Genomic DNA, 25,099 nt, shown 5'->3' on the forward strand with positions numbered 1-25,099 from the left:
TTGCACTCATTTTAATTGCACTATTGCTATGATGCACTTTTTTCATTGCATTATTTTTATAACTTAGGCCAGCCTAAAAGGCTGATAGTATTTTATATTTTTTCTGTTCACAGTATTATTTACATGTTTTACCATGAAGGGCCATGTCTAATATCAATGCAACGTTGATATCAACGACAATAAAGACAAATCAATTATTAGGGGACACCATGTTGGTGAGACCTGGCCTAGGCGCTTAAGACATATTGTCTACTGTATATTCGGGTTAGATGCACAAAGTTGATGTAATTGGCAGTATTTGTCAACAAATTTAAAGCGTAAAGAGCATAATTGTCTAATTACTATGCAATATTTGTAAGGGATCAAAACTTCAAGGTATGGAAAATCAAAAACTAAGGACAGTTCCAAGCAAAATCTTATGTTCCTGTGCATACGAGTATGTTTTCTGGAGCATAGCATACGGGCTATTTGTGCAGCTCGACTACTTCCTGAATTTAATACCACCCCCTTTGTTTCTAGCCTTTTATGAGTAGACAATCTGATTAATCTAGGTGTGTCAATCCCTTGTAGTCATGGTTGCTGAGGTCAGTTCCACCTTGAAAATCGTTTTGTCTCATGAAAGGCTGGAAACAAAAGCGGTGGTACTAAATTCAGGAAGTAGTAGACTTCTGCAAAGAGTCCATTGAAACGATCTGATGTTGATGAGACCTTTGCTAAAGAAATAAATACAACGCTACAATTGAACTACAGTAGACCCCCGGGATACCTCATTATTCCGTTCTGAGGTAGGAGGGATTGCGAGATGAAATTGCTGTGTAGTTGGAGATAGAAATCTACAGTAATTAGCTAATGCCTTCCAATATTAGACATTAAAATTACCAAATAGCGAAAGCAGAATAAAATGAAACTGATTTTAAACAATCAATTTGGGATTGTCATGTCCTTAAAATATTTCTTTAATTGTCTCCTATTAAATAACAGTCCCTAACACCAGATGGTTTTGGCCGCGCAACTTACTTTTTGTATTTTTATATAATCACAGGCTTCGTTTCCATAACAATCAGGTTTGGATTATCCTCCAATAACATATCGACGCTGGTTTACTTGATGCTGTGAAGTAAACCAATGGTTGACCATCATTTTATATGACGTCGATTTATAGTAGTAAGGCATCTTACGGACGTAACTCGTCATACACACAAAATTATCTCATCTCATCTCATCAGCCGTCCCGCTTATCCTCATTAGGGTCGCGGGGGGGCTGGAGCCCATCCCAGCCATCTCCGGGCAGTGGGCAGGGTACACCCTGAACTGGTTGCCAGCCAATCGCAGGGCACACAGGGACAGACAACTCATTCGCTCATTCACACCTAGGGACAATTTGGACCGGCCAATTCACCTGAAATGCATGTTTTTGGAACGTGGGAGGAAACCGGAGTGCCCGGAGGAAACCCACGCTAGCACGGGGAGAACATACAAACTCCGCACAGGAAGTCTGGAGCTGGATTTGAACCCACTACAGGTTCCCATGACATGAACTGTGCCGCACAAGCGCTAACCACTGCGCCACCGTAATGTATTTTTTCTTGGATACACAAAATAATTTGTAGGGGCCGAAAAACTGCTTTTTTCACGCGGTAATGTGAAAATGCCATAAAGCGGGACGCCTTATCCGGGGGGTTGTATTTTAATTGCACAATTACAGTACATGTAAAGGGCAATTTTGGTTGTCATCGGAAAACTAGTCAAGTCCTGGTTTTTGAACTTTTGAAACCAGGAAGCGAGACTTTGATCTAAATGATGCTGCTGCACTTTCTCTTCATTGCTGACAGAGAACAGCTTGCTGAACGGCCCCCTAAAGCAGCAACTCTTTCTGTCCGTATGATTCTTCTTGCACTCCACCTTATTGTTCCTGTAGGCTGCACTTCTGTAACTGGATCTGACGAGGCCCATTGACTACATAGTGACTCAATTGTGCTGTGCTGTCTGCTGCTTTTTGGAGTTGTACCAATTTGTTGTAGCGTGCAGCGGTTTTAGCCAAAGGCAGCTATGGACGACCGAAGCTTTTTATACTTCATATAGGTTCTATGCTTATTCTATCCATTTGCCTTAGAAATTAAAATCGTTTTGCTATGTACAACCGTGTTATTTTGAAAGTAATTGTTGATCCTAAAGAGGACAAACACAATTAAAAATGGACAAATATTCTTCTGTTTAACTAATACAATGGATGTCTCTGCTGCTTTCAATAGTTGTATTTGCTATGTTTACAACCTGACAGCTTAATACTTTGAAGATAAGCAGAGACATTTTAAGGATATTATTCTGCTACTTAAGCACAGTGTACATTAGGGCTTCACTCATTCTATTGTCATATATCTTGAAGTTGCCAATAATCATTCTTGCATCAGTTGTGATTGTGTTATAAATGGATGTGTCAATGTGCTCTGTCCAAGTTTGTTAGTGCAATAAATAACCCTGCCTACATTAGCACTTTATCAGTCCAAACAACAACTGCTTCGTAATTGATGGTTTATTTTCAGACGATTTCCGCTCGCAGTAGCCCTTGAGGGAGTCGATTATCTGGAGGGTGATGCTTTTAACTAAATTCAACACAGGACAACATTGTCTTGATATGCACATTTGTTTATGGTACCAAAATAGAGAAAACCAACTTGTTTGGGTCTGAATAAAGCAGCCTTGCAGTGGTGGGTTGACTCGTTGCGTTTAAATAATTTACCTTTTTGTGACTGTCAAGTTACTAGTGCACAGTCGGCTATTCCATGGGTTAATCAGTAGCCCTTTATTCACAGTGTGAAATCATTAGACATGCTCTTTTTCACAGGAGTTGTCAGATTTAGTATTTAAAAAGTAAGATACATAATGGAAAATTTACCTCCCAATTCATATAAGTTATCCAGGATAAAAACAAAATATCTTACCAATAACCGATAAAATCCTGCCTCTAGAGAACGATACTGATAACTTTTCTGTTAAACAACATGCTAATACATTAAAACATAAACAAAATCGATTTTTTTTTTTAAATGTTTCATTTTTTTGGAGTTTTTTTTTTATCTTTAGAATTCAAATTACATGCAACTCAGGTAAAAATATATATCTTTATAAAGTAGCGCCAGAGAGGCTGAAGCTCAACTCAATCATTCAATCAATACTTATATTGTCAATGTATTATTTAATTTATGCCAGTGATGTGAAGAGTGCAATAAATAAAAAGAATTGCCCTACATATATTTGGAATATATTTACAGATGTTTAGTACCCTAAAAGTACACGTTCACATTAAGTCACAATCAGCTGTCAAGCTTAATCAAGTCGCGCAATCAGAGCTGTCATTCTCAATTAAATTGTTATTCAAGCACAAACACGCATGCTGGAGTGCGACCAAAAATCATTCTATAAACAAAACCACTCACTGTACTGACTAAGGTTCAGAATCCAATGCAATAACAGCATCAAGTTACATATCCTAAGAAAGGGGTCACCAACTTTTTTGAAGCTGAAAGCTTTTTTTTTTTGTTACTGATTAGCGTGGAGGACTACCAGTATTCCTCATTTAAGGGCACTGAGTGATTTACATATATAAGTAATAGGCTAATTTTAATGATAAACATTTAGTTAAAGACGCTGATCAATCATGTCAATGCTTTCTCATGCTAGTTGGAAATCAAATGTCCTAGAAAATCGTGTCCTCTTCTGCAAATGCGGACCATTTGTGGCATGGACACAGAAGAGGAAGTTGCATACAAGCAGTGTTCGGTATAATGCCGTTATAAATAATGCCGTTACGTAACGGTGTTATTTTTGTAAAATTTCATTAACTGGTTAATTATATTTTTCCGCCGTTACAACGACGTTACTGTTACTGACAGTCAAAAGCTGTGCGTTACTTTGTTTAGCAGAAATCAGCATGTTGTCCCATGTTAAGGCTATGTCGGAGTGTGTAGTTTTCTTGTGCAGTAGGAAGATAAGAATGACACCCTCCTTTAGCCTTTTGGCATATTTATTTAACAACACCCCGCGAACTTGACCACGGCTCTCCTTTGACGAACACAGCACCCATCCACAATAACACATAAAAATGTGTGAGTGATGACGTCACTCAATGGAGAAGGTCCTACCGTAATATTAAGGTAGTAAGGGCGCTATTAAATTCACAAGACCTAACATCTATTTTGGGGAAACTAGTGTTGGATTATTTTTTAGTGGTTCCTGCACCATTAAACACTAATTGTTCCAAAACTGCTGATATCTCCTCGCTGAAAGAAGTCTTGCTAGCTATCATAAACACAAACAGACACACAGAGGGATAGAGAGAAGGGGAGGATAGACATGGAGGGAGAAAGTGGTGGGAGTTAGAGAGGTAGAGAGAATGATTGGATTGTCACTTTATAATATTTTACTGTTGACTTTTGTTGTGTACAAAATATTTGGAGTGCAGTTGCCCATTTGTACTTGACCAGTTGTCTCAAGTTTTAGGAGTTTGATTTATTTATTTTACACTGCAGTGTAAAACGCACACAATATTGTTGAACTGTTTACTTGTGTTGTGTGGAAATACTTGAGCAGTTGTCTAACTGGAGATTGTGATTCATTCTATAGAGTGAACCTCTATTTATATTTGTTTACAATTGACTTTTGTTGTTAACAAAATACTTGAAGTACAGTAGGCTATGTCTTCTTGACCAGTTGTCTCAGGTTGCAAGAGATAAATTTACCTTGTTAAACTGACTTTATATTGTTTGCTGTTAATTGTTATTTTGTTACATTATTTATTTGTTAAATCAGTTGCTGGTGAGGTGCAATAACCATGAAAAGGTTCTAGGTTCTAACACAACTCTGTCAGTTCTCCTCTATTTAACTGACTCAAATACTATTCACAACATTACAATTTTTTTGACGTACAACATTTTGAAGTTACTCAGTTACTGTTTAGTAAAATTAGCGAGTCACTATCACGTGTTACTTTTTTAAAGTAAGGTGCCCAACACTGCATACAAGTTACATTTAGTTGGAAATGTAAACAATCTCACACTCTGATTAGATCTGACCAAAAATGGAATTAAGAATTAAGCTGTGCAGTGTGTTTGGAGACACTTGGTCCAATGTTGAACCTGTACAGCTGGCACCAAATTCCGTAGTCCAAGCACGTGTACTGTGTGGAAATGAAACAACGTGTAATCATCGGTTGGAACAGCCACATATTAACAAAGAGGTCAGCCTAGATGAGAGCTCCCTTGAACCTCAAAGGTGGCCGAGGGGGCCACTGGGTCATCATTAAGGTGGAAATCATTTTGCTCAAATGAGAATCAAACTTCAATTGTAACACTTGTTATTTAGCTCCATCTGTAGCTTTCTATTGATTCATTCAACACTGTGATTAGTGCTTCTTCAAGATTTGAAACGAAATAAAAATCTTCATAAAAAGCCAAAGTTGGGACATCCAGGGACTAGGGCTTTCATTTGTTGCAATAATCATGCTGTATAATCAGATTACATATGAAAACCTTTCTTAGTTACTCAAAGATTGATTTCAAATTAACAGTGAGGATTTAGTTTTTGGAGGATAAGGTCATAGAAAAACTGTCAACGAAGATAAAAAGTCCCAGTGCCCCAGGCTGCTTTCCAGATGGCATCTATAGCAGCTTTGTCTTTGCCAGGGGCAAGGATTTAGTAAATCAGACACATTCTGCACTGAAACGGACATGCACAGCACTGGCACAAAGGCAATACAACAAACCACACCTAATACTATACAGACCATTAAACATGGATAGTGAGTCACTATTAATTAACATGTTGAGACGACAGCAATGTAAATCTAAGAAAGGCTTGGTGTTGTTTTACATGAGTCATCATAATACCGTCATACACGGTCATGCTCAGGACAACAGTGCGGCCTCGCTTTGTCAGAGGCCTTCACAGCCTCCTAATGGTGAATTACAGCAGTAGCACATAAATCCTGCTGTAATCATGCATGATGTACACATTTTTTGCTCTGGCCCTGACACTGAACAGTCTTTGTTGTCGCTGTGATGTCCCTGAAAGGTCACTCCGCTTCTCCGACAAAGCAGGCTGTATACTGTACACAGTGTCTTCTTGACTCCTGCTTGATTGTGGCCAATTCCTGAATCATAACATGATTCATTTTCCAAACTATTTTGTCTTCCTTACTCAAACTGTTTTGTCTACAGCAGTCTACTTTGTCTACTTTTTTGTTACTAATTATCACAAAGGTCTACCGACATGATATGCATTTCTATAACAACAATTTATGCTATTATAGGGTTATACTATTGAAGAAGGACAGTGCTTTCTTCCTCCATTTGTTCATTTAACATCTGTGGTGCAGTATAGGACAGATTTAACAGGCTGGAGTGAAAAAGTTCAGTTGAAGTTTTATTACAAAAAAACCCCCATCAGAAACAGAATATTCCAGAGTTCAGAACAAGGTGGTAATGGTTTTACAAGTGTACTTTCAAAGTGGCTGACAATCATTTATATATGAGAGGGGTGAATAACAGCGAGCTATGACAAAAATGGAACATAAGTCATTGGGAAATTTGGAAAATCACAGATTCACACCTGTCCTTTTTTCCAGACTGAAACTTGTATTTAGTTTGATAAGATGCAAGGCTTCCCCTCCAACAGTAAATCAGAACACCACTTATGACGCCAAAACCTAAAACGATGCAGAGACTGTATGACATCTTTATGAATTAATACATTGAGGCGTCAAGTGAATGAATAAAAAGTAAATGAGTTAATAACTATGTTCAAATATGTGCATTATCACAAGGTGCAATAATTACCCCAAAATGATTACCATGATTAAAATATTGACGTGATGATTAAAAAACAGTGCAATGAAAACTGCAAAACCCATACAATTTTGACTGTATAGGCTCAGTTAACAATGAAAACACCTGCCTTTCTAACGGCACTGTGTAAATTTTAAGATAAGGGCAGCATGGCGGAGTAGTGGTTAGCGCGTGTGCAGCACAGTTCTGAGGTCATGGGTTCAAATCCAGCTACCAGTGTAGAGTTTGCATGTTCTCCCAGTGCTTGCGTGGGTTTCCTCCGGGCACTCCGGTTTCCTCCTACATTCCAAAAACATGCATTATCAGGTTGATCGGCCGGTCAAAATTGTCCCTAGGTGTGAATGAGCAAGCGAATTGTCTGTCCCTGTGTGCCCTGCGACTGGCTAGCAACCAGTTCAGGGTGTCCCCTGCCCACTACCCGAAGATAGCTGGGATGGGCTCCAGCACCCCTGCGACCCTACTGAGGATAAGCTGTGCAGATAATGGATGGAGTTTAAAATAATTTTGTAGGAATATTATGTATCGATCATGCCAGTTAGAAACCAAATTTTTTAGAAAATCACAAATTTTAGAACCAGTTTGCAGCCCACTCAAGTGTTATTACTGGGATATCACATTGGCAACCCCTGGTTTACTGAGTAGAAAGCTGAAGTTTTGAAGCTGGTCAGATGGAAATGGATATTCTATGTTCATGTGATTTATAGAAGATGTTTTTTTTTTTTTTTTTTGCTAAATATTCAGTGTCAAGTTTCTTGCTCCAAAACTTATTGGTCTCATTGGTTTGTTAATGGCTCATTTGATTGGGCTGGCCACCACGGATGAATGTATCCCTTGTCTCATCCGAAGCCCTGATTTCTATGTTTACACGGCTTGCCCCCCGTCCTTGCTGTTCTTCTGCCTTGCTTGTTTGATTGGATATTTTTGGGATGTATGCTGGGCTGTGTCCTAATTTTGTCAATCTGTATTGACCCCAAGGCTTTTTTTTTTTTTTAGGGATTTCTAAAAAATTGTGATGCTGCTTTGTCTTGTCATTGTAATATTCTAAAAATTACTGGTCATTATACTGCTTTGCTTTATAAGAAAGTAAGTAGTCCATTTTGTCCTGCATTTTAGGTTTTTACAAGCATTGTCTTTTGAACCCATCCACAACCAGACCAATTACAGTGCCGTGAAAAAGTATTTGCCTCCTTCCTGATTTCTGTGTTTTTGAATATTTATCACTCACAAAAGGTTTCACATCATTAAACTAATTATAATATCACCAAGAGACAAACCAAGGAAATATAAAATGCAATTTTGAAATGTAGATCCCATTTATTAAGGCACAAAAAATCAAAACCTCCAACTCTATGTAAAAAAGTAATTGCCCCCGGAATTTAATAGCAAGTTAGGCCACCTATGGCAGCGATAACAGAAATGATTACGATCATTGGTAATGAGTCTTTCACAATGTTGTGGGGGAATTTTGGCTGACTCTTTTTTGCAAAATTGTTTAAAAACTGCCATTTCAGAGGGTTTTTTCGCGTGAACTGCCCATTTAAGGTCACACTATAGCCTCTTAATTGGATCAAAATCCAGACTTTGACCTGGCAACACAAAACCTTCATTTTGGTTTTCTTGATCAATTCAGACAATTCAGACCGTGTTTTGGACCGCTGTCCTGCTGCATGATCAAAGAGCACTTAAGTTTGAGGTCACGAACCGATGGACGGACATTCTCCTTCAGGATCTTCTGGTAAACACCAGAATTCATAATTCAGTCAACCACAGCAAGTTAATTTGGCCCTGAGGCAGCAAAGCGGTTCTAGACAATCACACTGCCACACTATGCTTTACTGGTGGCATTGTGTTCGTTTTGTCTATTGGTGAACCATATTTACGCCGGCTGTGCATCTTTAAAAACTCTCCCATGGATGCCATTTTTGCCCAATGTCTTTCTTATAGTAGAGTCATGAACACTGACCTTAACTCTTGCCAGCGAAGCCTGAAATCCCTTGGATGTTTTTCAAGGTTCTTTTGTAACCTCCTGGAAGAGCCATCATCACACTCTTGGAGTAATCTTAGTTAGTCTGCCACTCCTGTAAGTGTTTGCCTCTGTTCCTTGTTTTCTCCATTTTTGGATAATGGCTCTGACAGTGGTTCACAAAAGCCCTACAGCCTTGGATATGGCTTTTTGACCTTTTCCTGGACTGATTAATTTCCATCACTTTTTTTCTCATTTCCTCTGGAACTTCTTTGAATCCTGGCATGTCAATTTTGTTCTTGAAATTTTGTATCCTACTTCACTTTGTCTAACAAATTAAATGTACGTGATTTCTTGATTCAAAAGAGGTGGTGGCAATCAAACCTTTGTGAGTGATAAATATGCAGAAACACAGAATTCAGGAAGGGGCAATACTTTTTTACGCCACTGTATACTGGAACTTTGATGCATTTGCAGTTTTCAAAATATAATCTGAGGCACAATATCCTCGAGAAAATGTAAAGATTGATTTTGTTTCAAATGCCACTAACACTTAACAATGAAATTTCAATCATAAACATGATTTAGTCTGGATGCCATGTATAAATGAACTTTACCAACGGCTGTGTTTGTGTCATCGTCACACAAGCAGGCCCGAATGATTGCTTTTGTTTGATATGTGTAAAACGATCACGTGATCATTTTTATAGCCATAACATGGGTGTGGGGAAAACAGAATCAAATGACTTGATTGAGGAAGGTTCGGTAAATTGCTAAATTCGGATAAGAAAGCTGATTGATGCACCTAAAGTACAAATTCCTTAAATAGCCTCAACGATTGGATAACTGGTGAACAGTGGAGCGTGTAAACTCTCCTGATGTTTTACCATTCAATAAACAACCCTTGGAAACAATGACGTAATCACTTTAAAGTCAAACAGTACTTCAGTCCATCACATTGAAGTGGTTTGTTTTGGTTCGAAATACTTTTCTGTTAGTTCCTTCACTTCACTCAAATAATCTCAACTCAAAATAAGTGGCAGTTTTTATTTATTTTTTCTTGTTTAGGTTTTTGCAAACAATATTTTCCAGGCAGTTTGTTTTGACTGCAGTGTGATGACTCCTGAAAGTCCCGTGTATGTACTTAGTCACTAAAACATCAGTACTACTTCATCAATGTCTTTTGGAGCCATTTCTATTAACAATTCTAACACAGTCTGTTGAAAATGTTCAAAAATTCATTCTCGGCACATGTTTCATATTTTTGTTGTTTTTTCGTAAAGGTTAACTCATGTTGCCCTAATTGACAATATAGCATTTTTGCAAGTTTCTATATTTGGTACGTGTGTTCATTCATCCATCCATCCATTATCTGCACCGCTTATCATCAGTAGGGTCGCGGGGTGCTGGAGCACATCCCAACCATCTTCAGGCAGTGGGCAGGGGACACCCTGAACTGGTTGCCAGCCAGTTGCAGGGCACACAGAGACGGAATTCACCTGACATGCATGTTTTTGGGATGTGGAAGGAAACCGGAGTGCCCGGAGGAAACCCACTCAAGCACAGGGAGAAAGCATACTCCACACGGGGACGGTTGCGATAGCTGGACTTGAACCCTGAACCTCCACACCGTGGAGCTTCTCATTTTTTCACAGACTTTTTGATATCTATGGGCACACATTGCAAAAAGATCGCAGACAATTATGTCAGCTCCCTGAGGCTTATGGTATGTAAACTTATTGCTAATTTCTCTTCAATTTTTTTATGTACTTTTATTTAATAGTGTATATTTACTTATCCAAATCAATATGGGTTTTTATTGGAATTAAATACGTTTTTACCGCTAGGAGGCACTTAATATTAATCACTGTCTCTTCAAAATGAGAAAAAATATGTGCCAGTGGAACAAAAAATGTCCTGTGTCCTATTATTTGTCTTTTTTTTCGTAAAACAAGAAAATGATAAATATATTCAGCAAAAATATTTGCAACATTTTATTTTCATTTATTTGTTATTATATTTGATGAGGTGCATTCCTAATCAGCTTCATCAAACTATATAAGTCAGGAAATATATTCCTGATATATAAATATATACCTCATTAACAGATTAGAACATTTTATTTATATATATATATATATATATATATATATATATATATATATATATATATATATTAAATGTATATGCACACTGGTATAAAGTAGAGGTAATATCTTAAGTCTGAGCCAGACCTGACCAGAATTTTGGGCCTGGAATGTCAATCATTAGGTTCGGGCCAGGCTGCTCTTTTGCTCCCTTCTCTTGTATTTTTTTATTACTCACCCGTCATTTTTCTTCTAAGTCTCACCACCTCTTTCTTTGTTCTGAAGCACCTTAAGGACGTACTGCTGCTGTGGTTTATCGCCTCATATTCAACCTGTCAAAATGACAGACAGCCCTTACATTTTCCTGTGATTGAAAATCGTCTATTAATGTATTCATTGCAGACGCAGTTACAGTTTTGTAGAACTATCATTTTGCTACAGAAGACACGCTTTTTTTTATTATGAATTGCCTCTCATCCTCCTCTGAGTCCTCACAAATTTAATATCGAATCTGGGGTTTACTTTAGGGCAAATCCAGTTGATTGGTCGGGCTTGGGCTCAGTCGGGCTTTAACACCGGCGGGCCTGGATAGGTCCTGCTATTTTTTTTACACGCGATCCAAATACTCTGAAAAATCAATAAAATATATTTATTCCCCGACACCAGGTTTGAAGACCTCTGATCCTTTCGGTGACCCGGCCAGTCAGCTGATGTCTTGAGGAAGGAGGCCCCAAAAAGAAACAAGGAGAGTTTCCATTTGCACTCCTACGCACTTTGCAATAACATCATGTCTACAGCCAGTGGAAGCCCTGAGCGAGACTGCTCTGACCTGACACCGACACATCTAGACTGCCCTTCTTCTCCCGGTTTGGATCCAGATCCCCTTTCCACCGGCAGTCCAGTCCTCAGCCCGGATTCCTCTTCCCATGATGCCGTGCTGTCGGCGCCCGCTGTTTCCCCGGCGGACTCAGAGAATCTCAGCCCGGATGAACTGGAGCTGCTGGCTAAATTGGAGGAACAAAACAGGTGAAAAGAAATATTGTGGTTAAATATTTACAAAACAAAAATGAATTCAGCAGAAAAGATTACAAAACGGAGGTGTCATCTGTCGATTTTCACGGAAAAATAGCATCACGAGAAGCCGATTGCTTGCCAAGGATGAGCAAAACCAATTAAAATCAGCTGTTGGATTTTCCTGAGTTTTCTCATTAAAGTTCCTGCATTATTCATGGATAAATGCAAATGAAATTCAGGCAAGGTTACCAAATTTGAACTACAGCTTTAATATCTGCAGGGGTTTTTTTGGGGTCCCGATTTTACCTCTAATATAACTTATGGTAATGCAAAGCTTATGTTTTCCACACCCTTAAAACATTAAAATGACCAAATTGTATGTAGTAAGTACTACCATGATACATGTCAATGATCAAATAACATCATAAATAAATATACATGAGAAGAGTTAATTAAATGTTATATACCTTTGATGTAATGTGACTTGAGCTAGTGCAGTGAAGTTAGCGGGTGGATGCAGAGGGGTATTAAAAGTAAAAAACGATTTTAAAACTTCCACCTGCAAAGATTGTCATGTCAATAGATAACTTAAGACTTTATTTGCTTTATTATGCTTAATAAAGTATCTATCTATCTAATTCTCTCAATCATCATTGGTTATGACAATGTAGAGTACATTATTTTTATCTCTTGGTAAACTCCAGTTTTGTTTCTATGGTTTTCAAGATTTTGCTTCCCCCTTTAGCATTATAGCAAGTCTTGGGACCCGTCACCTATAATTGCAGTACAAAAATTACAGTATTGTATTGCTTACTTTTATCATGTTCATGGGATTTTAAACTAAATTAATTGAATTACATTGTGGGAAGGTGTTCAACAGGCATTTAGCATTGCATATTGGCTTTGTCATGAATAAGTAGCAGACTGACATTTAATGTGTTGTCAACCCATTGTAGACAGGCATTTTTGAAATGTAACTAGCAAAGTCCTATTCTCAAATGCAGCAAAGTTTTAACTATGTACATTTTTGGGTTTGCAAAATAATGGTTAAGATGGAAAACCATTTTATTCCAGACTTTCAAGTGAAAACGTCATAAAATCGGGTCGCTGTCTCCTGGGTGTCTACTGTACATATAAATGCTTGTGATTGGTCCATACTATGCTTCATTATGCTGTACTTACCTTTTCCTGCAAGGTTATTGGAGGCTGACTCCAAATCCATGCGCTCCATGACGGGCTCGCGGCGCAACAGCGGATCTTCGCTGGTGTCAAGCTCATCCGCGTCCTCCAATCTGTCTCACCTAGAGGAAGACACCTGGATCCTTTGGGGACGCATTGTCAACGAGTGGGAGGAGTGGAGGCGCAAGAAGGACAAGCTCCTCAAGGTGACATGTTAATACCTGCTGACCGTTTCTGTTTACATTCAGACACGTATTTTACGTCTCCTTTAAAAAAAGCAATTTAAGTTGCAACTGAAGCATGAAGCCAAATGAAATGGTGACCTTTCTGTGAGAGGCTGTTTTAGAAGTAAATAAGACTTGCTCACTCATATAACATCATACTTTCACACATGCATAACTACACTCTCCTACAGACACAGTCATACCCATGCACACACACTACTATAGTCTCTCATTCTTACTACTATACTCACGCTACTAAACCGTCTCACAATACTACTATTCTTGTATACACACACTACTATACTCTCACACACATCACTATTTTCTCATACACAAACTACTGTACCTTTACACATATTACTATACTCTCATAAACACAATACTATACTCTCTCACACGTATTACTATACTCTCATAAACACACTCTACTGTACTCCCATGCATACTACACTTTCTCACATTGCTTTACTCTCATACACACACACACCCATACTCTACCACATATTACTATACTCTTACAAATACTACTATACTCCTAAACACACACTACTATACTCTCGCACACATACTACTATACTCTCACACATAGTACTGTACTCTTTGGGTACATACCACTATAGTGTACCCTGACAAATTCTGCTATACTCTCATACAGACACTATTCTGCTGTCACACACATAGTACTATACTTTCTCACATATACTATTATATTCTCACAAACACTACTACACTATCATACAAACAGTATAGTCTCCTACACACACACTACTATACTCTCACACATACTATTATACCCACATACAGGCACTACTCTCCAATCTCACACATTAGTATAAACTCATACATGGACCGTTAAAATGTGCAGTATTAAACAGGAAGTTAGTTCGGTCTTATACGAAAATTTAGTGATTGGCCTACAGACAGTCAGTTTGAATCGCCATGGTTACCAAAAGTACCCAAAGTCAAACAACACTGAGAGGTGAGGTGATTATTACACTAGATGTGGAAAAAACTGCACTAATAGCAATTTTAACAATGTGTAAGAAAGAATAATAGTGTGTGGGAGAAAGTATAACAGTGTGTGTGTGAGAGTCTATACTAGTGTTTGTGTTGGGTGGGTGGGGTGTTATAGTAAAATATGTGTGAGAGAATATGCCATTGTGTGTGAGAATAAGAAAGCTTAGCAGTGTGTGTATTGGAGTATAGAAGTTTGTGTGAGAGAGTATGTTAGTGTCCGTGCATAGGTATGACTGTGTCTAAGAGAGTATCGTTGTGCATGTGTGACAGTATGATGTTAAACATGAGAGCAAGTACGATTTACTTCTAAAACGGCCTCTCATACCTTTGATTAGGAGTACACCATTTTTGAGGGCATCTTACTGTTATTTCAAATATACTGCCACAAAGCAGCTGCTTCTTGTAGCAAGCTTCACAAAATATTAATCATTTGCATCGCCATGGTAACATGATAATAATCTCGAGACACGCATCAGGGGAACAAAAGCTGCCATGCTAGATGATGATTTACGGTATGAATGCACCAAAGTCGCCTCTTTGTCGCATTGGCCTTTATATGTGCTGCTCTGCAAAAGTGAAAAACCTCAGGGACGGTAAGACAAATGAGAGAAGGGACAGCCAAGTAAGTCAGGAGGGAATGACAGTGTAAAAAGACAAGATATATTCAAGCACATGGATCAAGGACAAAACATTACACAGACCGTGACACTTATCACATAAATGTGGACCCTTTAATCAGATACAGTGGCCCCTCTACACTCAAGGTTAATTCATTCCCAGATGAAGCCCGTATCTTTGGTATCTACAACCAATTTTCTTCATAAGAAATTTGTGATAATTAATTAATGTGTCCCTGTCCTCCCAAAATGATGCAATTTAAGCTTAAATAGCCGTAAAGCACATTTGATCACTAAAAAACAGGGTTAACAATATTATCTAATACAGTTACTAATTACCTGTTGAAAAATCTAATTAGTAACGTAATCTGAATACTATAATAATGAGGGAATGTGACTTGATTACTTTCTATTACTTATGGATTTCTCCAATAACAAATATGCAAATAAAAAATAAAATTAACTAAATATAAATAACATTACTAAATTTGGTTTAAGATAAATGAATATTGTAATCTTGAAAAAGGTGGAGAAATCAAAGGTCTGTCATGGTTCCTGATGCGAGGCACCTGAGTCTGCTCCTTTGGCGCAAACTGCCTCGGACGATGATTGGCTGCTTGTCTCTTTTTAAACCACCGTCTTCCTGTCACCCGTTCTCAGTCTGTCTGCGAACCTCAGCAACGCTAGGCAAGCCTTTCGACCCTGACTCTCTCCTGTTCTGATTCCTGTTTTATTCCCGGCTCCGACCCCTTTTCTGAACTTGACTACGTTTTTGCTCCTCTCTGCAGGCATGTGACTGCAAGAGAATGAAACATTTATATCTCTGTGCGTTCCAACTCAGATGACTCAATGTTAGTAGTACTTGCAGTGATTATTTCAATTTGGGACAAAACTTGAGTGTGTTTTATTTCAAAAGAGACTAAAACCGTCCATATTCGCCAAACGGTTGAAGACTTTTGGGACGCCTTGAATTGAGATTTTATGTCAAATCTTACAGGGGTTAAATTTAAGTAAACAGCCCTTTTCTGGGGAGCTTTGTTAGAGTTGTTGTGTATAAATTATTAAAAAAAACGAGGTTTCTTGCAATTACACAATCACAATACGTCACATCGCAAGTCGATTAGATTTTGGTTAATCGTGAAGTCCTGTTGTGTGTAAGGGACTGTATTGACTAAATCGGGGGTAAGGAACCTATGGCTCTTTTCATGATTTCATATGGCTCTGAGTTAAAATGCTACTTTAGCAAATTTCTTATGAATCGTTCCAAATTTGACAAGGACAACACTGGTAACACAATTGTTTCGGTCCAGAATATAAAGGGCACAGTCTCAAGTACAGTTTACAGTCAAGGCGTCACACCAACAGACCCCGTTTTGGCTGTTTGTCGCTAAGGAATCCTTTATATGGAAGTTCATCAAATATTGTATGTTCACTGTTGAGACACTGCTTGATTAAAACCCACGGAACAAACTAAACACCAAAAATCTCCAGCTAAGCACACAGAGCATTTTGATTGGTTAAGCCGCAGGGGTGGACGGATCACTGCACACATCTGTGAAATTTTTATTTGCAGTTTTTTGTGACATTATTACAAAAGAACTCATTTTGAAACTATTAAATGATAACTGTGATATGGCCAAAATACTTTGATAATGACTTTAATTGATTTTGAATGTGCTGCCTTCTCAAGGAGCTTATCCGGAAGGGAATTCCTCACCACTTCCGAGCAATCGTGTGGCAACTGCTGGGCAATGCCACGGACATGCCGGTGAAGAATCAGTACTCGGAACTTCTCAAGATGTCGTCCCCCTGCGAGAAACTCATCCGGAGAGACATCGCCCGCACTTACCCCGAGCACGAGTTTTTCAAAGGTCAGGACAGCCTGGGCCAGGAGGTCCTCTTCAATGTCATGAAGGTAAAAGAACAACAGAGCTTTCCTTTTTTTATTTGATTATTGTGCTGTCATGCTGGCATTCAGGAAAGAAGGGGACATTTTTTTACATCAATGAATTTGTCATACATGTCATTCCAGGTTTTTATACCATTGAATGGGGAAATAATCTAGCCAATCACCAATCATACAACACATGGGTTTTTCCCGCACAGCATGTGTCATTAACTCATTTGATGCCAGACGTTTCTCTCAAACGAGAAGTGCTGACGCTAGCCAATTTTTTTCCATTTTGACTCATTTTTGAAGACTTACAGAAAATTTAGTTCTGTAGCTATATATGCATAGAACATGTCAAAAGAAAGCTTGAACCCTCAACATGCACAAAACATCACCTCTCTGCCCCGATGTTGACGAGGGGACTTTGTCATCTTTTCTTAGAAAGGATTGAGCTTTGAAGCGTTGACTGTCTGTACATATATCTTCGCTTTTCTCACCACACTTCGCATACTCTGCAAAGGGGCTGCCTACACATTGCCATATGGTGTCATACGGTGGATAAAGGAAGACAAACTGGGCACTAAGAGTGTTGACAAAGATCTTATCAAAGCCATTCCTGCCATCTATTGGGGTTTTTTTTATACTAAAATAATTCCCACAGGCATTATACCTACTGATTAGCAGTGCCAAAGCCTTGATAACATTTCCTTAAAAAACAAACAGACAAAAACAAACATCTTATTTTTCTGTTTCGGCAATCAAGGACAATGCTTTTGTAAACGTAGTTGTACGTCTTGACACTGAATGAGTTAATGTCCTTGTTTACCTGTCTCTCAGGCTTACTCTCTTGTGGATCGAGAGGTGGGCTATTGCCAAGGCAGTGCGTTCATTGTTGGTTTGCTGCTCATGCAGGTATGTCACCGTCGTCATTTTTTCCCCATTTCTAGGGCTGCAACAACGAATCAATTATATTGACCAAAAACAATAAAAGCTTGGGAACTAGTATACACATCGAATTGTTTTGTTATGAGCCACTAAGCACGTTATATTGATGCAAATAAAATTTATTTTGTTGTGACGATATAGAGTTGTAGTACCACTTTAGTCCGACAGAGAGCACCATGAAAACGATCCTTAAGCAAATTTTATATCATTTGAACCTTGGGAATGTTTATCATATTCAAAGATTAAACCAAAAAAACTAACATGTTGACAACATTTTGAAAGGAGGATTTACACTTTTTTATATTTTTTGGCGGATACAAATTTTGCTACACATAAAATGAAATGTATTGCTCTTTCTTTGTTTTTGTCTGTATGGTAAGTTCAAATGAAATAAAAAATAAGATAGTATTAAGAACTACTTATTTGTAATGTATATTATTATTAATGCATGTTAAATAACATTATAAATGAATATACATATGAAGGAAAAATTACCTAAAGTTACCTTTGGTGTGACGCAACTTGAACTGGTACAGTGAAGTTGGTGGGTATATGCTTTTGCCTTCTTCGTATTCATTAACTGAAGCTTATGCAGATACGGCACTGTTGTAATTTGTCCCACTTGATCAAACTGTTATCTACAAAAGAAAAAAAAAATGCCATAAATAGACAACCAAAAAGATAAACATTGCTATCATCATTTTTGTTCCTCCTTTTATCATCACTGCAAGTCTTGGAACCTAAGGCTGTGCAAATAAACGCGTGTTACATGGGATTTTGAACAGAATGAAGTGAGAGAAAGCGAGCATTGTGGGAGGAATTTCAGCCTATAGCATGCCTGCATCTGTATGAAGTCATGACGCAATACAGTAACTGGTCAGCATCTTATATGACATTGACCAATAACAGACAGGCATCTTAGAGACGTTAGTCACACAAAAGCCATAAAGTTTGACAAAAAATGTCGTATTCCACATTATTATTATTATTATTATTATTGTAACGTGAAAATATTATAAACTAGGCATGCTGTAACCCACGGGTCCACTACAGTTGCTGATGACAAAATTCTCCCCTCACTTTTGTGGCAGATGCCTGAAGAAGAGGCCTTCTGCGTCTTTGTGCGTCTGATGCAAGAATACCGCCTACGCGAGCTCTTCAAACCCAGCATGGCTGAACTGGGACTCTGCATTTACCAGTTTGAATATCTGCTACAGGTAAAGTAGAAGTTGAATCCACTGGAGGGCAGTGGCGTTATAAATTTAATTTTGACGTCTGCTTTGAAGCAACTGAGACGTTCTGTTGTTTCAGGAACAACTCCCAGAGCTGAACGTCCATTTCCGATCCCAGAGTTTTCACACGTCCATGTACGCTTCGTCCTGGTTTCTCACGCTCTTCCTCACTTTTCTTCCTTTGCCTGTTGCCACACGCATATTTGATATTTTTATGTATGAGGTAGGAAGTTTTCATCGTATTGTTTTTTTTTATTGTGGGAGTGAGCATTTGAAAACCATGATGTGTTACTTTTCCAAAGGGCCTCGAGATCATATTCCGGGTGGGCATGGCCATTCTTCAGTACAACCAGACGGACCTCATTCAGCTGGACATGGAGGGCATGTCACAGGTAAGCGTTCCCAATTACGATCTTAAATAAAGATAAATATCTTCATAAATAAAATTAACATATAGTCAGCTATTTGAATTTTGGCCATTAGCAATACCTAATAATGCTTCATGAAAATATTAGTAGGTAATACTAGTACCTACTATTATTCAGTATTCATATATTTACTCTTCTTGCTGTTTTAAATACATATAACCCTAAAGAAATTTTGCGGGGAACCCGTTAATCTATATTTTTCATAATAATGAGCGGATGTTAATGCTGAAATATTGAGAAAAGTAAATGTAATAAATCATTAGGCAAGGCTATTTCTGCCACATAGAAATCCTGGAAGGGTCATAAATATTCATCATAGGTGCATGTCTACTATGAGAGGGATAAAAAAAAAAATCAAAAAATCACAATGCATGATTTTTTTAACAATTGGTTGGTTGGATCCTTTACGACTATAGCCGTAAGGGCACCATTTCCTGTGTTGTGTCTTGGGCAAGTACAGCCTGGTGGCGCCCATCCTTTACCAGGCCAACATATGTCTTCATCTGGTCTCGAACCGGGGTGTTTTCGCATGTAAGGCGATTAGTGACACAGTGAACTAAGAAGATGCAAAAATACATATTTTTTTTCCAAGGTAATCACATAGAACTATGATAAGAGAAATTAGTGTATTTGAAGAGTCAATTATGCACAACTAAAGAGTTAAAACAGAGTATGAAACATACTGTCACTTTCAGATTCAGATTCAGATCTACTTTATTGTCATTCTAGTACACGTGTATACAGAACGAAATGTCGATGCATCTGACCCCCACAGTTTCCTTGAATGTACAGATATAAATAAAGTTGTATTGTATTTTGGCTACGTATAGTATTTTACCATAGTGCCGATAGTGCAAGAAGAGTAGCTAACCAGATGTGCAAAATGGGCAGTCAGGTTAACAAGTCAGGTACACAGTAACATTAACACTGTAACAATAACGCTGTAATTACAATAGTGCAGAGAGCAATGTGCAAGGAGTGGCAAGCTATAAAAAACTGCCAGTAGTGCAAAAAGTCAGATTAGCAGCCGTTTAGATTTAAGTTAACTATATGTTAGATTGACCATTTAACAGTCTAATGGCCAGGGGGACTAGACTATTGCGGAGCCTGGTGGTCCTGCACCGCACACTGCAGTACCTCTTCCCAGAGGCTAGCAGAGTGAACAGTCCATGATGGGGGTGAGAGGGGTCCCCGGTAATGTTCTTAGCATGGGATAGGCAGCGCTTCTGGCCAATGTCCTGAATGGAGGGAAGTGTAGTCCCGATTATTTTCTCTGCTGTCCTCGTTACCCTCCTCACACTACCCCAGTCGGTAGCGCTGCAGCCTCCACACCACACAGAGATACAGCTGGTCAGGATACTCTCTATGGTGCCCCTGTAGAATGTGATGAGGGAGGGTGGGGGCAGGTGGGCTCTCCTCATCCTCCGCAGGAAGTACAGGCGCTGCTGTGCCCTCTTAACCAGTGATGCAGTGTTAACGGACCAGGTGAGTTTGTTTGTAATGTGCACCCCTAGGAACTTGATACTGCTGACAACCTCCACAGCCTTGTTGTTGATGCAAAGTGGGGCACCACTTGCGTCACGACTCCCACAAGACTCAAGAAACATGTTCAATTGAAACAGTATTAATTCATGTATTTGTTCCTTATGACATTTTTAGCAACAAATTGTATAAAATATGATAAAAGTGTATACGTTAACAGCTATAAGTATGCAATAGCTGATTATAATTAAAAAAGGGAAAAAAGAGATACTACTGCTTCAAACTTATGCATTTCAGGTTGGACGATTTATACCTTGAATAAACGTCATGTGAATGCTTTGGAGATTTCAAGTCAAGATGTGCTGGGCAAACAGTTTGAATCTCGGCTAACCAAAATATTTCTCGGTGGTGCGAGAAACATCCGTTGTTTTTATTATTCGATTTATTTTTTGATGTTTTTGTTTTTGCCTGCGAAAGAGTGAACCAGTGATAACAGAAGCTCAAAGTAGCGAGAGGTCTTGACATCAGGATTTGACCACTGTTCTCAAAACTATAACGCCAGTGAGCTAGATTTTTTTCATTTTATTTTATATTGTATTTTTCTTGTCGATTGAATAGTAATACATTGCACATTTATTTAGGTTTTATTAAATGTTTGCATGAAGATGGCATTTAATAAAGTTGTTTTGTCTTAATACATAAATGAGGAAGCATCTTTACGGCTCCCTTCCTCACACTGTTCACTATGTATCTTCCAGCATTTTCAGAAGGTGATCCCCCACCAGTTTGACAGTTGCCCGGATAAGCTGATCCTCAGGGCCTACCAGATCAAATACAACCCCAAGAGAATGAAGAAGTGAGGTCCCATTGTTACTTCGTAGCCTAGAGAGGAGGTTTTTCCACAAAGTCCCTGGAGCAATTTGATTCTTATGATCATGTATCTGTTTTAATCAGGCTGGAGAAAGAATATACAACCATCAAGAACAAAGAAATGGAGGAGCAAATTGAGATTAAGGTGTTTTTAATGGCTTGTCTCTATGATACAAAAATTCCTTCAGCAATATTTTGAACTATTTTAGGAAAGAAAAACGGTTTTTTTGGTTGTTGTTTTTTTTAACAATTTTGTTTAGAAATTTTAGGAAAATTATTTAAAATAAGTATTATATCTATAGCAATAAAACACTACACTGTAACAATGTTTTTTTCCTTATTCGAATTGTTTTCAAACATTTTTATCATAAAATATCTTTGTAACCGTCGGGATTGCTTGTTTTCAGAGGTTGCGCACAGAAAACAGACTGCTGAAACAGCGGATCGAAACCCTAGAGAAGGTAAGAAGTAGATTTAGAGTGTGTTTTATAAGAGTGTCCTGAAACTACCTTGTTACTTCAGATCTAATACAGATTCTGCATTTCACAGGATTATCTGATACTGATAAAATCCAATCCTTATTGGTTATACAAGATGATGTTTATAGGGTTTTTTCCCCTCCAATCCATTTTATACACAACATAGACGATACTTGATCTTTAAGTCAATTCTGGTTAACATTATTCACATAATTTAAGGCCTGCTTATCTATATTATCGGTTTTGCATTTCCCATACAGACGCTGCCAGTCTTACGAACGAGATATGCGTTTGTCAGTTAAATTTGTTCGTAAGTTGCTTCAGTGCTATATTTTGTATGTTTAGGGTTTATAAAAGTATGTTTAAGGCTTGTATACGTCACCTGTATTGTTTTGTATTTTAAAAAAAATCTATATTTTATAAAATAATATGCTCTATAAAGATAAAGTTGAGTTTAACTTACTTTTGGAAGATGCGCTTCAAGAGATCCTCCTCTATGGAAAAAGTGGCTGAAAAAAAGTGTTCTGACCATTTTCTCAACCGCATCAAGCTTTCTTATTTCACTTTCATTTCAAAAGAAACAGCTAACCTCTTCTTTACACTTTACACCCACCATATTGAATGGATGCACGAGATATTAAACAATACAAACGTAAAAGTTTTTAGCACGCTGGAGATTATAGAAATAGACGGTATAGAATGTTTACACACGAACTAGGAAAATGAAGAGGATTTTTTTACTTCCGGGTGGATGCTGGGTGAGCTCTCACAGCGCCACACGCCGGTCACTGCGGAAAGAAGCACTACAGGAATGTCCTGTACTCGGAAAAAGGTGCACACAATACAAAATCTAACTTACCGCAATATTCTTCGACATCTCGAAAAAAATGTTCGTATCTACTGTTTTATGTAAGTGGAATGGTCGTAAGTAGGGGAGCGTCTGTATCATTGAATCTACTGGATAGAAGAGTAGTGGGAACTGTAATCCACTTTGTTATTGAGAGCCAATATCAGAGATATGGATTAAATTTATCATGTTTGTGGGTTGATATTGGACTTTATCCAATATCACTATTGGGACACTTCTTGTGTATAATACTTATTATATAGTAGTATAGTATAGTTTTCCTTCTCTCTAAAATACTGTATTCTTACTGAACTTCATGCTGTCTCTACCTTTCCTCACTTTTTCATTCTTTTCCAAATACAGTAGACCCCTGGGATATGTAATTCATCTGTTCTGAGGGGGTGATCACAAAGTGAAATTGCCCTATATCAAGTGATAGAAACCCATGGTAATCGGCTAATGCATTCCGAACCCCCAGTACTCTAGATTAAAAGCATTTAAATGGTTTATAGTAAATACAACTTATGTTTAACGTATGTGAGTGTGATTAAATACCATTATAAATATATATACATGTTAAGTAAAATATAAATTTCCTTTCGTGTGACGTGACATAAGATGGTTGAATGGAGTAGCGGGTGGATGCAGATGGGAGAAAACGGTGACGGTGAATTAAAAATGAAACAATTTTTTTAACTTCCACTTGCAAGGATTGTCATTCCCTTAGAAAATATACTTGTTTCATGTTTCTTGACTATTGCAAGTTTCGTTTCCATGTTTACTCTTCCACCCTTTAGCATCATAGCAAGTCTCAGGATCCATAGAGTACTAAAAATACTGTATTAATTAGTCGACTCACAAAGTCTTTATGGAGCAAGCGAAATTCAAAATTGAATTAAGAAAGGGAAAGGCCTTGCGGGAGGTAGTTCAGTCAATATCATATTGCCATTTTCATGATGCCGTGACGCAAATCATTAGCAAACCAGCATTTTACATGATTTCAACCTTTAGCAGGCAGTCATATACACAAACACCCCAAAGTTTGACGTTTTGGGGCATGCGAAACAATGTGTTGTTGACATCATATAGCGGGGATAATAGCGGGGTCGAAAAAAAACACTTCTTCTATACTGCAAAGTAAAAATTTTATAAGGTGAGGACACTGTATCCCAGGGGACTATTGTATCGGATCAACTTCTATTTTCTACTATCTTTGTGGTCTCTTGTTACAACATCTTTTTGCGTCCCTTGATTGCACTGTAGGAGAGCGCTGCTCTGGCAGATAGACTCATCCAGGTAGAGTATTCAATCAACCACTTTCCTGCTTACTTCACTGTCCTTTCCTCTACTATAAACTAACGTCTTGCCTTTCTTACCCTTGCTAATAAAACTGCATGAAATGTATTTTTTAATGTGAGTGTATACTCAGTCTTCAAAGTTGTTATGTGGTCCTTGAGTGCATGTTGATTTATTTCATACAAACATAATTTGTATTTTTGTACGAGGCCTCTGCATGTAGCATGAAAACATCATGACCATTTTATGTAAGAAATACGATTTCAGCAGAGTCAATGTTTGCTTCATGGGGGAGAAAATTACCTTTAAGAAAGGTAGTTTTGTGTTAACCAGGGATGAAACATGTCTATTATATGCTCGATTTCCAAGAAATATAAAATGTTTTTAAAAGTGCCACTTGAAGAACAGAATTAGTAAATTTCCAAATGTGTCTAGTCGAAAAGGTAATTTCACTTAACAAGACTCCCAGAAAATTTTAAATCTGGGATAAGGTTCCTTATTTTCTGTAATACAATTAAAAACTAAAAATGGTATACATTTTTGATTCATTACAAATAAACTGCAATATTCTATCCCCTTTTTTCTGGTTGTGGCTTAAGCCTACTACTATACTTTTTTTGATATTCTAACATTTTTCGAACGGATATTTGAGTTTTTGCAGCAATCAGCATCCATCCATCCATTAT

The 25,099-nt window shown here is 38.0% G+C and overlaps 1 protein-coding gene and 1 long non-coding RNA gene across 6 annotated transcripts in view; one reads left to right on the plus strand and one right to left on the minus strand.

The window, feature by feature from the left end:
* The window catches only part of evi5l (ecotropic viral integration site 5 like), a 42,398-nt gene that overhangs the window by 4,810 nt on the left and 12,489 nt on the right, over positions 1–25,099 (plus strand). For 2 of the 5 annotated variants that reach the window (XM_088341710.1, XM_088341712.1), the window contains exons 2-12: positions 11,559–11,918; positions 13,102–13,291; positions 16,634–16,858; positions 17,672–17,746; positions 18,871–18,996; positions 19,091–19,234; positions 19,314–19,403; positions 21,680–21,777; positions 21,876–21,936; positions 22,199–22,252; positions 24,381–24,413. In XM_088341710.1, the coding sequence (XP_088197836.1) occupies positions 11,680–11,918; positions 13,102–13,291; positions 16,634–16,858; positions 17,672–17,746; positions 18,871–18,996; positions 19,091–19,234; positions 19,314–19,403; positions 21,680–21,777; positions 21,876–21,936; positions 22,199–22,252; positions 24,381–24,413 (1,335 nt within the window). In that variant the 5' untranslated portion in view covers positions 11,559–11,679. Of the gene's footprint in view, positions 1–11,552; positions 11,919–13,101; positions 13,292–16,633; positions 16,859–17,671; positions 17,747–18,870; positions 18,997–19,090; positions 19,235–19,313; positions 19,404–21,679; positions 21,778–21,875; positions 21,937–22,198; positions 22,253–24,380; positions 24,414–25,099 lie in introns of those variants that run through there. The other 3 variants (XM_088341713.1, XM_088341714.1, XM_088341711.1) reach the window with 2 other exon arrangements.
* On the minus strand, positions 6,455–13,540 carry LOC148360814 (uncharacterized). Its single transcript, XR_015851102.1, has 3 exons — positions 13,089–13,540; positions 11,131–11,896; positions 6,455–7,121 (listed from the first exon to the last, which is right to left on the minus strand). It is a non-coding gene; the product is annotated as an uncharacterized LOC148360814 (long non-coding RNA).

This window comes from Urocampus carinirostris, chromosome 8 (genome assembly GCF_059441175.1).
Source record: "Urocampus carinirostris isolate Australia breed hairy pipefish chromosome 8, RoL_Ucar_1.0, whole genome shotgun sequence".
In the NCBI taxonomy this organism is placed as follows: domain Eukaryota; kingdom Metazoa; phylum Chordata; class Actinopteri; order Syngnathiformes; family Syngnathidae; genus Urocampus; species Urocampus carinirostris.